Source organism: Lepidochelys kempii, chromosome 2 (assembly GCF_965140285.1).
Source record: "Lepidochelys kempii isolate rLepKem1 chromosome 2, rLepKem1.hap1, whole genome shotgun sequence".
NCBI lineage: Eukaryota > Metazoa > Chordata > Testudines > Cheloniidae > Lepidochelys > Lepidochelys kempii.
Window position 1 is genome coordinate 200,379,731 of NC_136381.1, and position 13,753 is coordinate 200,393,483.

General features: G+C 45.6%; 1 protein-coding gene across 1 annotated transcript in view; it reads right to left on the reverse strand.

The window, feature by feature from the left end:
* Positions 1-10,323: 10,323 nt before the first annotated feature.
* The window catches only part of NR1D2 (nuclear receptor subfamily 1 group D member 2), a 31,291-nt gene continuing 27,861 nt past the window's right edge, over positions 10,324-13,753 (reverse strand). Inside the window, exon 8 of the mRNA XM_073333494.2 lies at positions 10,324-13,304. Within this exon, the coding sequence (XP_073189595.2) occupies positions 13,108-13,304 (197 nt within the window). The 3' untranslated portion in view covers positions 10,324-13,107. The remainder of the gene's footprint in view (positions 13,305-13,753) is intronic.

Consider the following 13,753-nt stretch of genomic DNA (forward strand, 5'->3'; position numbering starts at 1 on the left):
ACGCAGGGAACAAAGGTAAGCAGCAGGATACGGACCCTGGACTTCAGGAAAGCAGACTTCGACTCCCTCAGGGAACGGATGGCCAGGATCCCCTGGGGGACTAACTTGAAGGGGAAAGGAGTCCAGGAGAGCTGGCTGTATTTCAAGGAATCCCTGTTGAGGTTACAGGGACAAACCATCCCGATGATTCGAAAGAATAGTAAATATGGCAGGCGACCAACTTGGCTTAATGGTGAAATCCTAGCGGATCTTAAACATAAAAAAGAAGCTTACAAGAAGTGGAAGGTTGGACATATGACCAGGGAAGAGTATAAAAATATTGCTCGGGCATGTAGGAATGTTATCAGGAGGGCCAAATCACACCTGGAGCTGCAGCTAGCCAGAGATGTCAAGAGTAACAAGAAGGGTTTCTTCAGGTATGTTGGCAACAAGAAGAAAGCCAAGGAATGTGTGGGCCCCTTACTGAATGAGGGAGGCAACCTAGTGACAGAGGATGTGGAAAAAGCTAATGTACTCAATGCTTTTTTTGCCTCTGTTTTCACTAACAAGGTCAGCTCCCAGACTGCTGCGCTGGGCATCACAAAATGCGGAAGAGATGGCCAGCCCTCTGTGGAGATAGAGGCGGTTAGGGACTATTTAGAAAAGCTGGACGTGCACAAGTCCATGGGGCCGGACGAGTTGCATCCGAGAGTGCTGAAGGAATTGGCGGCTGTGATTGCAGAGCCACTGGCCATTATCTTTGAAAACTCGTGGCGAACCGGGGAAGTCCCGGATGACTGGAAAAAGGCTAATGTAGTGCCAATCTTTAAAAAAGGGAAGAAGGAAGATCCTGGGAACTACAGGCCAGTCAGCCTCACCTCAGTCCCTGGAAAAATCATGGAGCAGGTCCTCAAAGAATCAATCCTGAAGCACTTGCATGAGAGGAAAGTGATCAGGAACAGCCAGCATGGATTCACCAAGGGAAGGTCATGCCTGACTAATCTAATCGCCTTTTATGATGAGATTACTGGTTCTGTGGATGAAGGGAAAGCAGTGGATGTATTGTTTCTTGACTTTAGCAAAGCTTTTGACACGGTCTCCCATAGTATTCTTGTCAGCAAGTTAAGGAAGTATGGGCTGGATGAATGCACCATAAGGTGGGTAGAAAGCTGGCTAAATTGTCGGGCTCAACGGGTAGTGATCAATGGCTCCATGTCTAGTTGGCAGCCGGTATCAAGTGGAGTGCCCCAGGGGTCGGTCCTGGGGCCGGTTTTATTCAATATCTTCATAAATGATCTGGAGGATGGTGTGGATTGCACCCTCAGCAAATTTGCGGATGATACTAAACTGGGAGGAGTGGTAGATACGCTGGAGGGGAGGGATAGGATACAGAAGGACCTAGACCAATTGGAAGATTGGGCCAAAAGGAATCTGATGAGGTTCAATAAGGATAAGTGCAGGGTCCTGCACTTAGGACGGAAGAACCCAATGCATAGCTACAGACTAGGGACCGAATGGCTAGGCAGCGGTTCTGCAGAAAAGGACCTAGGGGTGACAGTGGACGAGAAGCTGGATATGAGTCAGCAGTGTGCCCTTGTTGCCAAGAAGGCCAATGGCATTTTGGGATGTATAAGTAGGGGCATAGCGAGCAGATCGAGGGACGTGATCGTTCCCCTCTATTCGACATTGGTGAGGCCTCATCTGGAGTACTGTGTCCAGTTTTGGGCCCCACACTTCAAGAAGGATGTGGATAAATTGGAGAGAGTCCAGCGAAGGGCAACAAAAATGATTAGGGGACTGGAACACATGAGTTATGAGGAGAGGCTGAGGGAGCTGGGATTGTTTAGCCTGCAGAAGAGAAGAATGAGGGGGGATTTGATAGCTGCTTTCAACTACCTGAAAGGGGGTTCCAAAGAGGATGGCTCTAGACTGTTCTCAATGGTAGCAGATGACAGAACGAGGAGTAATGGTCTCAAGTTGCAGTGGGGGAGGTTTAGATTGGATATTAGGAAAAACTTTTTCACTAAGAGGGTGGTGAAACACTGGAATGCGTTACCTAGGGAGGTGGTAGAATCTCCTTCCTTAGAGGTTTTTAAGGTCAGGCTTGACAAAGCCCTGGCTGGGATGATTTAACTGGGAATTGGTCCTGCTTTGAGCAGGGGGTTGGACTAGATGACCTTCTGGGGTCCCTTCCAACCCTGATATTCTATGATTCTATGATTCTATGATTCTCCTTCCCAGAGGCTAGTGAAGATTAGAAGGCGAAAAAAACGCACTCGCGATGAAATGTTCTCTGAGCTCATTCTGTACTCCCACACTGACAGAACACAGACGAATGCGTGGAGGCAGACAATGTCAGAGTGCAGGAAAGCACAAAATGACCTGGAGGAGAGGTGGCATGCTGAAGAGAATAAGTGGTGGGCTGAAGAGAGTAAGTGGAGGGCTGAAGAGAGGGCTGAAGCTGAAAGGTGGCGACAGTGTGATGAGAGGAGGCAGGATTCAATGCTGAGGCTGCTGGAGGATCAAATATGGTTGAGCTGCAGGAAAGGCGCTGGAGCACAGACCGCCACTACAGCCCCTGAGTAACCAACCTCCCTCCTCCCCAAATTCCATTGCCTCCTCACCCAGACACCCACGAGCGCGGTTCAGGGGCCTCCGGCCACCCAGCCACTCCACCCCAGAGGATTGCCCAAGCAACAGAAGGCTGGCATTCAAAGTTTTAAACTTTTGAAGTGCTGTGTGGCCTTGTCCTTCCCTCCTCCACCACCCCTCCTGGTGCTTCTCTCCTCCACCATCCCTCCCGGGCTATCTTGGCAGTTATCCACCTATTTGTGTGATGAATTAATAAAGAATGCATGAATGTGAAGCAACAATGACTTTATTGCCTCTGCAAGTGCTGATCGAAGGGAGGAGGGGAGGGTGGTTAGCTTACAGGGAAGTAGAGTGAACCAAGGGATGGGGGTTTCAAACAGAACTTTCACACAGTAGCCTGGCCAGTCATGAAACTGGTTTTCAAAGCTTCTCTGATGCACACCGCACCCTCCTGTGCTCTTCTAACTGCCCTGGTGTCTGGCTGCGCGTAACCAGAGGCCAGGCAATTTGCCTCAACCTCCCACCCCACCATAAATGTCTCCCCCTTACTCTCACGGATATTGTGGAGAGCACAGCAAGCAGTAATAACAGTGGGAATATTGGTTTTGCTGAGGTCTAACCAAGTCAGTAAACTGCGCCAGCGTGCTTTTAAATGTCCAAATGCACATTCTACCACCATTCTGCACTTGCTCAGCCTGTAGTTGAACAGCTCCTGACTACTGTCCAGGGTGCCTGTGTATCGCTTCATGAGCCATGGCATTAAGGGGTAGGCTGGGGCCCCAAAGACAACAATAGGCATTTCAACATCCCCAACGGTTATTTTCTGGTCTGGGAATAAAGTCCCTTCCTGCAGCTTTTGAAACAGACCAGAGCTCCTGAATATGCGAGCGTCATGTACCTTTCCTGGCCATCCCACGTTGATGTTGGTGAAACGTCCCTTGTGATCCACCAGAGCTTGCAGCACTATCGAAAAGTACCCCTTGCGGTTTATGTACTTGCCAGCTTGGTGCTCCAGTGCCAAGATAGGGATATGGGTTCCGTCTATGGCCCCACCACAGTTAGGGAATCCCATTGCCGCAAAGCCATCCACTATGACCTGTACATTTCCCAGGGTCACTACCCTTGATATCAGCAGATCTTTGATTGTGTTGGCTACTTGCATCACAGCAGGCCCCACAGTAGATTTGCCCACTCCAAATTGATTCCCAACTGACCGGTAGCTGTCAGGCATTGCAAGTTTCCACAGGACTATTGCCACTCGCTTCTCAACTGTGAGGGCTGCTCTCATCTTGGTATTCATGCACTTCAGGGCAGGGGAAAGCAAGTCACAAAGTTCCATGAAAGTGCCATTACGCATGCAACACTATGTGGTCCCACCAGTCTGTGCTTGTTTCCTGGGCCGAGAATCGGCGTTCCACCAGATGAACCTGCCCCATTAGCACCATGCTGCCCACATTGCCAGGGCCCGTGCTTTGAGAGAAGTCTGTGTCCATGTCCTCATCACTCTCGTCACCGTGCTGATGTCGCCTACTTGCCCAGTTTCATTTTACCAGGTTCTGGTCTTCCATATACTGCTGGATAATGTGTGTGGTGTTTAATGTACTCCTAATTGCCAAAGTGATCTGAACAGGCTCCATGCTTGCCGTGGTATGGTGTCTGCACAGAAAAAAGGCGCAGAATGATTGTCTGCCGTTGCTCTGACGGAGGGAGGGACGACTGACGACATGGCTTACAGGGTTTGCTTACAGGGAATTAAAATCAACAAAGGGGGTGGCTTTACATCAAGGAGAAACAAAAATAACTGTCACACAGAATGGCCCCCTCAAGGATTGAACTCAAAACCCTGGGTTTAGCAGGCCAATGCTCAACCCACTAAGCTATCCCTCCCTCTAGTATTTCAGGCAGGACTGAATCTCCATTAAAGTTTTCAAGGTGCCCCTGACAGACCTCACCAAAACAACTGTCGGCTGTTGATTTCACGGAGGGAGGGAGTGGGGAGCAAATGAATACAAAACAAATCTAGTCTATTTCTTGTTTTGATCCACTCCATCTATCTTTTACATCTTTGGCTGGCAGCAGACGGTGCAGTAGGACTGCAAGCCATCCACATCTCCTGGCTGCTCGGCGGAAGTTGGTGCAATAGGACTGCTTGCAGGACTAAAGAGAATGACCTGGTCGAGTCACTCCTAATTTAGCCCCTGTGCCCATGTCTGCCCAGGCGCTCCTGACCAACCTTACTGAGGAGACCAGGAGCACTTCAGACATAATGATAATGGTTTTCAGGCCTATTGCACCAGCTGCTACCACAAAGCAATGGGTGGTTGTTGCTGCTGCTGTGTAGCAATGCAGTACCATGTCTGCCAGCACCCAGGAGACATACGGTGACAGTGAGCTGAGCAGGCTCCATACTTGCTGTGGTATGGCTACTGCACAGGTAACTCAGGAAAAAAGGCGCAAAACGATTGTCTGCCATTGCTTTCACGGAGGGAGGGAGGGCGGACCTGACAACATGTACCCAGAACCACCCGCGACACTGTTTTTTGCCCCATCAGGCATTGGGATCTCAACCCAGAATTCCAATGGGTGGTGGAGACTGTGGGAACTGTGGGATAGCTACCCACAGTGCAACACTCCGGAAGTCAATGCTAGCCTCGGTACTGTGGAAGCACTCCGCCGAGTTAATGCACTTAGAGCATTTTGTGTGGGGACACACACAATCGACTATATAAAAACAACGTCTAAAAAAATCCGACGTCTATAAATGTGACCTTATTTTGTAGTGGAGACATACTCCTAGACAACTTTTGTAACAATTTGCATCTCTACAACACCTTCTACATGAGAATCTCAAAGCAATTTACAAATGTTTTTCAGTGAAGTCTCATAGCAGATATTATGGTATTTACCTTCCTGTTATACAGACAGCGAAACTGAGGAACAGTAAGGTTAAGTGACTTGACTGAAGGTCTCACAGCAATTCAGTGATAGAGCCAGCTCTTCTATTTCAAGCCTTGTCGTTACAGTTTTATCATGAGAGAACACATCATCAAAGAGTTGTACTGAGGCAGACCCTGGTCAGTTTGTGGTCAGTGTATACAAGGACAAGCCCTGTTCATTGTCATTTCAGTTAGTCAGGGTGACACCCGGAGGTCAGTGAAAGGTATGTCGTAAGTGCAAAGTATCAGCATTTGGGAGTTTGCTGGAAAGAGTACAAGACTGAAATATGCGTGCATCTGCAATGCTATAATTCATGCCCACAGTTAAAGTGTCACTATCATAACGTGCATGGACAATTTCTTTGTGGTTTATGTTAATTGTAGGTTTAAACAGTAAATTATGTTGTCATACTAAGAGGAATTGACCCCTGGCCTAATGCTATTGTCACTGGGTGAACTTGGCTTTGGCTTTTTGAGCGTGAGGCCGTGCAGTCTGCCATAGCAATCGTACAGCCTAGCAAATGATAAACTACAGCAGAAAAGCCATAGACTAGAAAAGGGTAGTGCTGTGAGATGACCATTCTCTCCTGTAACTGCTTGACACGGGCCCAGATTTCAATGGGAGGGTGGTGGGGTGGACTAGATCCCGAGGCCCCACTACTGGAGTTGTGTCCCTGCCTTACCCCGCCCCAGAAAAGAGCAGAGGAGAAATCCTCCAGGCAGCCTAGAGTGGCTGCAGAGGAAGCAGTCAATCAGAGGGGGCTGCTGGAGCAACTAATCAGGTGCCATGTGCAGGTGCAGCCTGCCTGGATCTGGAAAAGGAGGAACTGGGATGCCTGGCTGGGTGGAAGAGCAGCAGGACTACAAACAGCTCAGTGTGGGCAGGGCTGCTGAAGACTGGGGGAGCTAAGATGGCGCTCCTGGCTGGCTGAAGGTGTTGAGCACAGACCGAGCCCAGCATCTAGCCAGTCCAAGTAAGGGTACCGTGATGGGCTCCTGCTGTTCATTAAAATGCAGGGACCTCAGCAAATGACTGTTTCATGGCAACATCAGGTTGTGGGGCTCGCTCTTCTTTGGGAAACTGAAGCCTTTCATGCAGAAACATGAGCATAGGTTGTTAGCGGGCTGGTTCAGACAATCTGCAGCTGCAGGGCTCGCAAGTGGTTTCAGGAAACTCAGATGGGCAGGTACATGAGTAGCAGCCAGGGATAAGTGGGTTTATTTATTAAAAGATGGGGGGGGCGGGAAGTCTCAATCACTGAGTTATACAAAAGCTACCAGGAATGGTGCTGCCATGGCATGGGCGGTACAGGAACAGTGGCACAGATCTGCCCTGATACAGCTGGTCTCCTGCTGACGCCAAGGCTTCTCAAGAGTGTAGTTCCCAGACTGTGGTTTGTTCAGCAAGGAGCAAGCCCCATGGTCCCTCTGCAACTAGTACCAGAGTTGTATCACAGCTGGCACTTGGGTGCATGCCGGGCTCCCTGGAAGAGCAGCACTGAGCTAGACCACCCAGGAAATTAACGACTGCCAAATGCTAATTAATGCTTTAGGTAGTGGTAGCGCTCACTGTGAATTACGTGCTGCCAAATACAGAGGCAGAGCCAGTCCCTGCCCTGAAGCGCATATAGAATAAACCATAGCAAAAAGAAAAGGAGGACTTGTGGCACCTTAGAGACTAACAAGCTCACGCTCAAATAAATGGGTTAGTCTCTATGGTGCCACAAGTACTCCTTTTCTTTTTGCGAACACAGACTAACACGGCTGCTGCTCTGAAACCCACCATAGCAGGGCAGCCCCAATTTGCTCTTTTAGGTCCATGCATCAAACTAGCCACTAGAGGGGGCTCAGACATGCCACTGAATAGCTCAGCCGTGCAATGAGAAAGGGCTACAAAGGTACCGGGGATAGTGGCAAGGCGCCAGTATGGATTACGCCGGTGACTTTGTATAAGGGACAGTACAGAAAAGGGCTGATAGGAAGACAGAACTAAAGGAACCACAGAAGAAAGTCCTGAGCTAAGGGGAAGAGATGAACGAGGGAGCCGAGCTGACCAATGGGGGGGGGGGGGGTGGAGAAGGTGAAGAGCATACATCTGTTTGGAAACAGCCCCTGCTCCAAGTCCCAGCCACAAGTGAGGGTTTGTCTCAGAAGAACCTGCTCGGGCACTGGAAAGTGCAGCCCTTTAAATGAGGTGCATCTGAACTGTGGGCCCGGGGTACAGGACAGCATGCTAGGTAAGCAGCGCCTTAGCCAGACACTCGCTTAGGCGTCTTCCCTGCCCGGACACCTGCACCGCACAGGCTTTACAAGCTAGCCAGAGCACTATGCCCTTTGGACGTGATGCCGCTCCTGCACTTGGAGCAGGATTGGGGGGAAGGAGGCCCCTTTAAGCCACCTTTGTGCTCCCGCTGTTCTGGAGCCATACAAAGGCCAACCCCAGCCCCTAAAATAAGATAAGAGTGGCCCCTGCAAGTAGCCATATTGTGCTTGGCCAACGCCTCTACCCCATCCAGCACGCCAGAGGCTGGGAGCAGGGCCACTGCAGAGCTTTTCTACACCAGTTTGCGGTGGGGCCATATCTGCTGAATTCGAAGTGCATTTAAACTTCCAGAATGGCATAAAGGGGCATTCATGTAATTGAGAATTATGGTGCTTGTCTCATTAAAAAAAATGTTTCCTGTATGTAAAGTGTGCTACATTTAAAACTGTAACAGTAAGAAGGTGTCAATTATCCTATGCAGCAAACGGCTCTAGTACTCCCTGTCCTTGGCTTACAGAACATGGCCTGTAAATGGTGGCCAGTCAAGGAAAATGGCTCTGACACTTTACAGCATTTTAAAAATAGCTTTCTGACACCTTGCCTATTAGTATCACCTGACAGACGTAGGTAACAGAAACTGAACTTGAGGGCAGCTTGTAGAGTTTTCCTGATGCAAGATGATGATGTTAGGAACCCACCCACTGAAGAATTCCTGTCATACCACAAGGAAGTCTAAAGCGTGAGGCCTAACTTCAAACTTGTGCGAGGTCTCACTGCTGTGTGTTTAGCTACACATGAGCCCTGAAGCTGGCCCTAAACTGCTACTGGTAAATGGAAGGTGATGTCAACTTGGAAATCTTAACCAATTTTTTGGTAACCCTAACAAGGTCCACAGTCAAGTGGTGGGCATTTTGCTAAATGTGATCTTTTTAAACAAAGCCAGGTTTGAGGCCTGAGAGGGTGCCTTTTACCCCTTCCCTCCCTCCCCAATTTAAAATGTAATATACTTTTTTCCTATGTTAAAAATAACTAAAAAATGCTTTTATGATTTTCCCATATATAAATACACACAAATTGGCTTTGAGCTGAGCATAAGCATGACCTATTACAACACAAAAGGTAAACTGGGGAATAACTCAAGTGTTTGAAAACAGGGGCTCAGAAAGGAGTACCTATCTCAACCTTAACTACAGTGTGACCCACCCTGATGCAGGACTTCTGTACATGTTAGCTGCAACTTCTATGAATCAGAGAGGCTTTTAACACATTTCATTTGCCTCTCCCCCTGTTTACCAGCATACAAGAGGACCCTAGTGATGTTACTTGAGAATAATTTATTAAGACAGGAGACTCTCAGGAGAGTCACCATCTGTGTTCACTTCAACCTAAACAGGAATTCAAAGATTAAGGGCTTGGAAAGCTCTTCAGGGGAAGGATGTAATGATTACTTCCACTTACTTTTAGAAAGTGTTTAACAATTAAACCACAAAACAGTTGGTTAGAAATGATCTTTATTCTCCGTACCTCCCATACAGTTTTCAGATGATGATTCAGAAACAGGATGAGATGCAGTCTATGCCCATGTCCATTTATACTTTAATAATAAATTGTACCCAGATATTGACTACAATATTAGATGTGTTTTCCTTGTAAAAGGTACCATTTATTTCTGTTAGTGCATGAACAACAGGAAATCAGAATTTGGGACTAAGTCAAGGCAAGATCCTCATTTGAAGGGGCACTGTAAACTTGAAATCTAGTTAGTTTCTCCAAATGAGTTAAAAGTTGTTTCTCACCTGGCTCTCTGCCTATTTTGGAGGACTCCCTAGGATGCTGTGTGAGAGATTCCCACAAAGTGGGAAACTTCCCAAGGCCAATGCTTAAGTGCTCTGCCTAAAGCTGGGATTCTGCAATGAGCTCCCTGCTGGAGTCACAAAGGTTCTGCGTGGGCACGGGTTTCAGACCATGAGGCGCTCATGGCAGGACTAAAGCCGTGCCAATACACAAAGCAAAATGGCAAGAGGTTTCTCTATTTTCTTTCAACAATGGGGGCTCTGGTGTGGGTGATTTTGTTTAGCAGCAGCAGCTACACAATTTTCAGGGAAGTTTGACAGTGCCCCTTTAAATTGTGTTCCCAGCTCTCCAGAACCGACAGCTTGAAACGACAAACCCTTCACTGACAATCCGCAAATTTTAAATTGGAAAAATCAAAGCTCATCAGTTGCTTTTGGGCGCACTGGTCTCCCTGAGACAAGCTTTACGGAAAACAAACCATGTACCCTACTCAGTTACAATGCAGTGAAGAGGTTTTAAATTAGTATTAAAAGGATAGAAATCTACTCCTACCCTGCTGGTAATCATAAATCATCTTCAACTAACCAAGCATTCATCCACCTTGGAGGAAAAAGCAGTATCTTATACCACTGCAAATCAGCGCAGCTCCACTGACCTTACACCAACTGGCATTCTGATTCCTTGTGCCTCGGCATATGTACTGTCCCTCCCCCATGTAGACTTTATATGTATAGAGATACACAACAGCATGGAAACAGCTTTGTTTGCTAACATAATGCCCATATTTAATCTTTTCAAACCTGTACAATCAGTAACATTTCAATAAATTCATACAGTACGTTATATTAATCGTTCCGCAAAGTCCCATCTACAGTACTCATAAATGTCTTGCATGAAGACTATTATCTCAGCATTTAACAAGTGTATAACCAGTGACACAGTAAAAGAGTGAGCTCACAATACATGGCTAAAGTAACTTCTTTCTGAAGTTCAGTTATGGAGTTCATGAAATATGAGCCATTTTGAATAGCTTTTTCTTTTTCATTAAACCTTTTGGCATGAATCTGGGGGTTTTTCAGCTGATGTAAGTTCGATTTGCATTACATGTAGGAAGATTTCATTCAAATGAAATTGCACACATCAGAATATTTATCTATTGCATATATATTGAATCTAACTAAAATTTTAATAAGCAATCCTTACACAGTCCTGGTTATACATTCCTAAAGGCTTAATAATAAAAGTTTTAAAAGAAAGAAAGAGAGAGAGAGAGATGGTGATGAGGCCTCTATAAGAAGCCAAAAATCAGGGGTCAGTTTGACCGTCACTTTTGAAACAGGGTATATAAAAGAGCCACCTTGACTCCTTGTAGAAACAAATGATGCAATTGTGTCCTTTCATAAATGTGCATTTTAGAATACACATCAGTGAAGCTTTAAAACTAATAACATTGGTTGAATGCAGTGTTTACAGAAATGAGGGGGAAACGCCCTAGAAATGTAATCTCCTGAAAACATTTTAAAAAGGGGGGCTGTTTTCCAGTGGTTGAAGTAGTTTGAAGCAGGAGGAGAGCTCTCACCCCACCAGCTGAGGAGGAGGGGGAGCTATTGGGAAAGCCTGTGCCCTCTGCTTTTTGGCAAAGCAAGGATATAGCTGCACTCTTTCCAGATCCCCTTCAGTTTGACTCCCTTGCCATTCACTTTTGGGCAGAACTCATCCCTTTCAACTGAGATTTCTGCTTAAAAACTGATGGCCCATGTTCATGCTACAGCGCAGCCCAAACCTCCTCTCATCCCCACCACTACCGTTAGCGGCAAAAGTGCCATTGACTTGCATGGTGCAGGATCGGATCTCCAGGGCTTGATCCAAATCCTACTGAAGTCATTGGGAAGATTCATACTGACTTCAACTGGCTTTGTAGAAGTCCATAGCGTTTTGAACCTGCAAGGTTAATGGGAGTTCTGCCATCAGAAAGTTTGAGGGACTGTGCCCTTACACATCACATTAACCCTTTAGCAACAACCCTCTATCAGTTGACAACAGTTAGTGTTACACAATTTTAAGACCTTAGAGGGTCAAACTTTAACACCAGCAAACTAAACATGAAGGTAAAAAGAGCATTTTCAGCTCACACAGTATATGACAGTAACATGACTATTTATAACATTACTGCTTTGGCTTTTTAAATCACGAGTCTGTGGTGTCACTTCCTGCTATAACAGAAGAAATTCAACTCCATGAGGAACATTCCCCCTCCTCCCTTTCAGGGTGGAAAGCAGCAGAATACAAAACAGACCCTCAAGTCTGGGAATTTTTCTGTCTGGAATAAACAGAGCCCCAAACCCCCAAAACTCTGTTTTGTTAAGCGAGTCATGATATCCAACAATCGAGTGCACTTGTTTTCCGTACACAAAAAATGTTCTTTAAAAAGCATACAGCTCCAATATTTATATACATATTAAGGTTGGCGGTAAAACAACAGGAAAAGACCAAGGTGTCTCTCTCAGCTCTGTATTCAAATCTTATTGAGCAGTCAACTAGCAAATTGGTGTAGTGTAAGAAAGAAATGGACACAGAAATATACATGCAAAAAAAACAAAAAAAAAACCCCAAAAGAAAAAACAAACAAACCTGCAATCTGGATATTAGATGGATACACTTTTCCTGAAAATTTTCCTTGATTCTTTAGGAGGAATTGATGGATTCTGTTGCTCATCAGCTATGCTAGTGTCCAACAGCTTTTTAACCACTATCAGCACAAGGTAAGAACCTTAGCTGCAACAAATAATCAATCTAACTAGTACCCTGAACAATTCTCTTTCAGTTAATAGTTCTCATTATAAAGTTGGACCTGACTGCAATTTTGGTGTCACAGTATTTCTTTTATTAACAAATATAGCATATCAATGCAAATTTGCTGTTTTCTAAAAATTATAAATGGTCAGATAATTAGTTCAGCAATACACAAAGTGCATCTATTTTGGTTCTTTCCATAGAGAACCTGCTTTTGCAAGTTTAACTCCTTCACAGTTTAAAATATTGTGAAGAAATTATGTCTATATTTTTATGTAGAACAATTTATATACATACACAAATATATATATATATATATACACACACACACACACACAATTCTGTACTTTATATAGGTCATTAGTTAATTAGTAAGAGCTTTCCAGACAAGCAAGACTACATGCGTTAGATATGGGAAAGCCCAACTGTCATTTCTCTCATTTCCCACACAGCTACTATGCTTTTGATTTTCACCAGAGGAAGCTGACAGGTCTTTCTGTTGAGTGAAAAACTTTACAGTCAACATACTGATGATTCTGGATATTTTGATGAACTCTGAATGTCACGTTGCTAACCACTGGACGTACTCACTCTGAAATGTTATTGCAAGGTTACGGCGTATCAACCAATCACTAAGAGTCAATGAGGTTTTCTCCTCCAACAAGCGGTACAAACATATAAATAAGTATTTTAGCACAAAATATACAGCTTAACATGAGGCAAGTTCATGTATAAATAAGAGCTAAAGGCCTATGGGTGAACTTTAAAGGCCAAGAGTTCCTCAGAGTGCATGTTGTTTAAAGAACGCAAGTCAGGTAATTTCAAAAGAAGTTTTGTAAAAATAGAGGCTTCGTTTGGATGGTTTTTCATAATTAAGGTCCTTAGTGCACGAATTAGTGTCTCCTGCAGCGCCTCCACAGAGTTAACATTTTCTATTCCAGATCGATCTAAAGGGAAAGGGAGGAGAAAAAAAAAACGAGTGGGAGAAAAGGCAGGCAAACATAGCTTGCAGATAAAAAGCAGTTATGAGTCAGTTGTCCACATCAACCAATATAGGAAAAAATGTGAGCCAAGACTTTCAAACCTGGGTGGCTCAAGCGAGTCTCCACATCCTTATTTAGGCCCAGATTCAGCAAAGCTCAGACATAGGCAGGCAGTCCCATCTCTATTCAGCAAAGCAAAGCACATATGTACTTTACTGAAGAGAGATGGATTTAAGCACATGCTTGAAGGAAAGTATGGGCTAAAGTGCTTTGCTGAATCAGGGCCTTAGCTGCATAATGAAAGTAGCCTAACAGTTTGGAGGTGCTGCACAGCCAGCACCTTCCACTGACTTCAACAGGAACCGCAAGTGCTCAGCACTGCAGAAAATCAGGTCTAAGAAAGAATTTAAGAG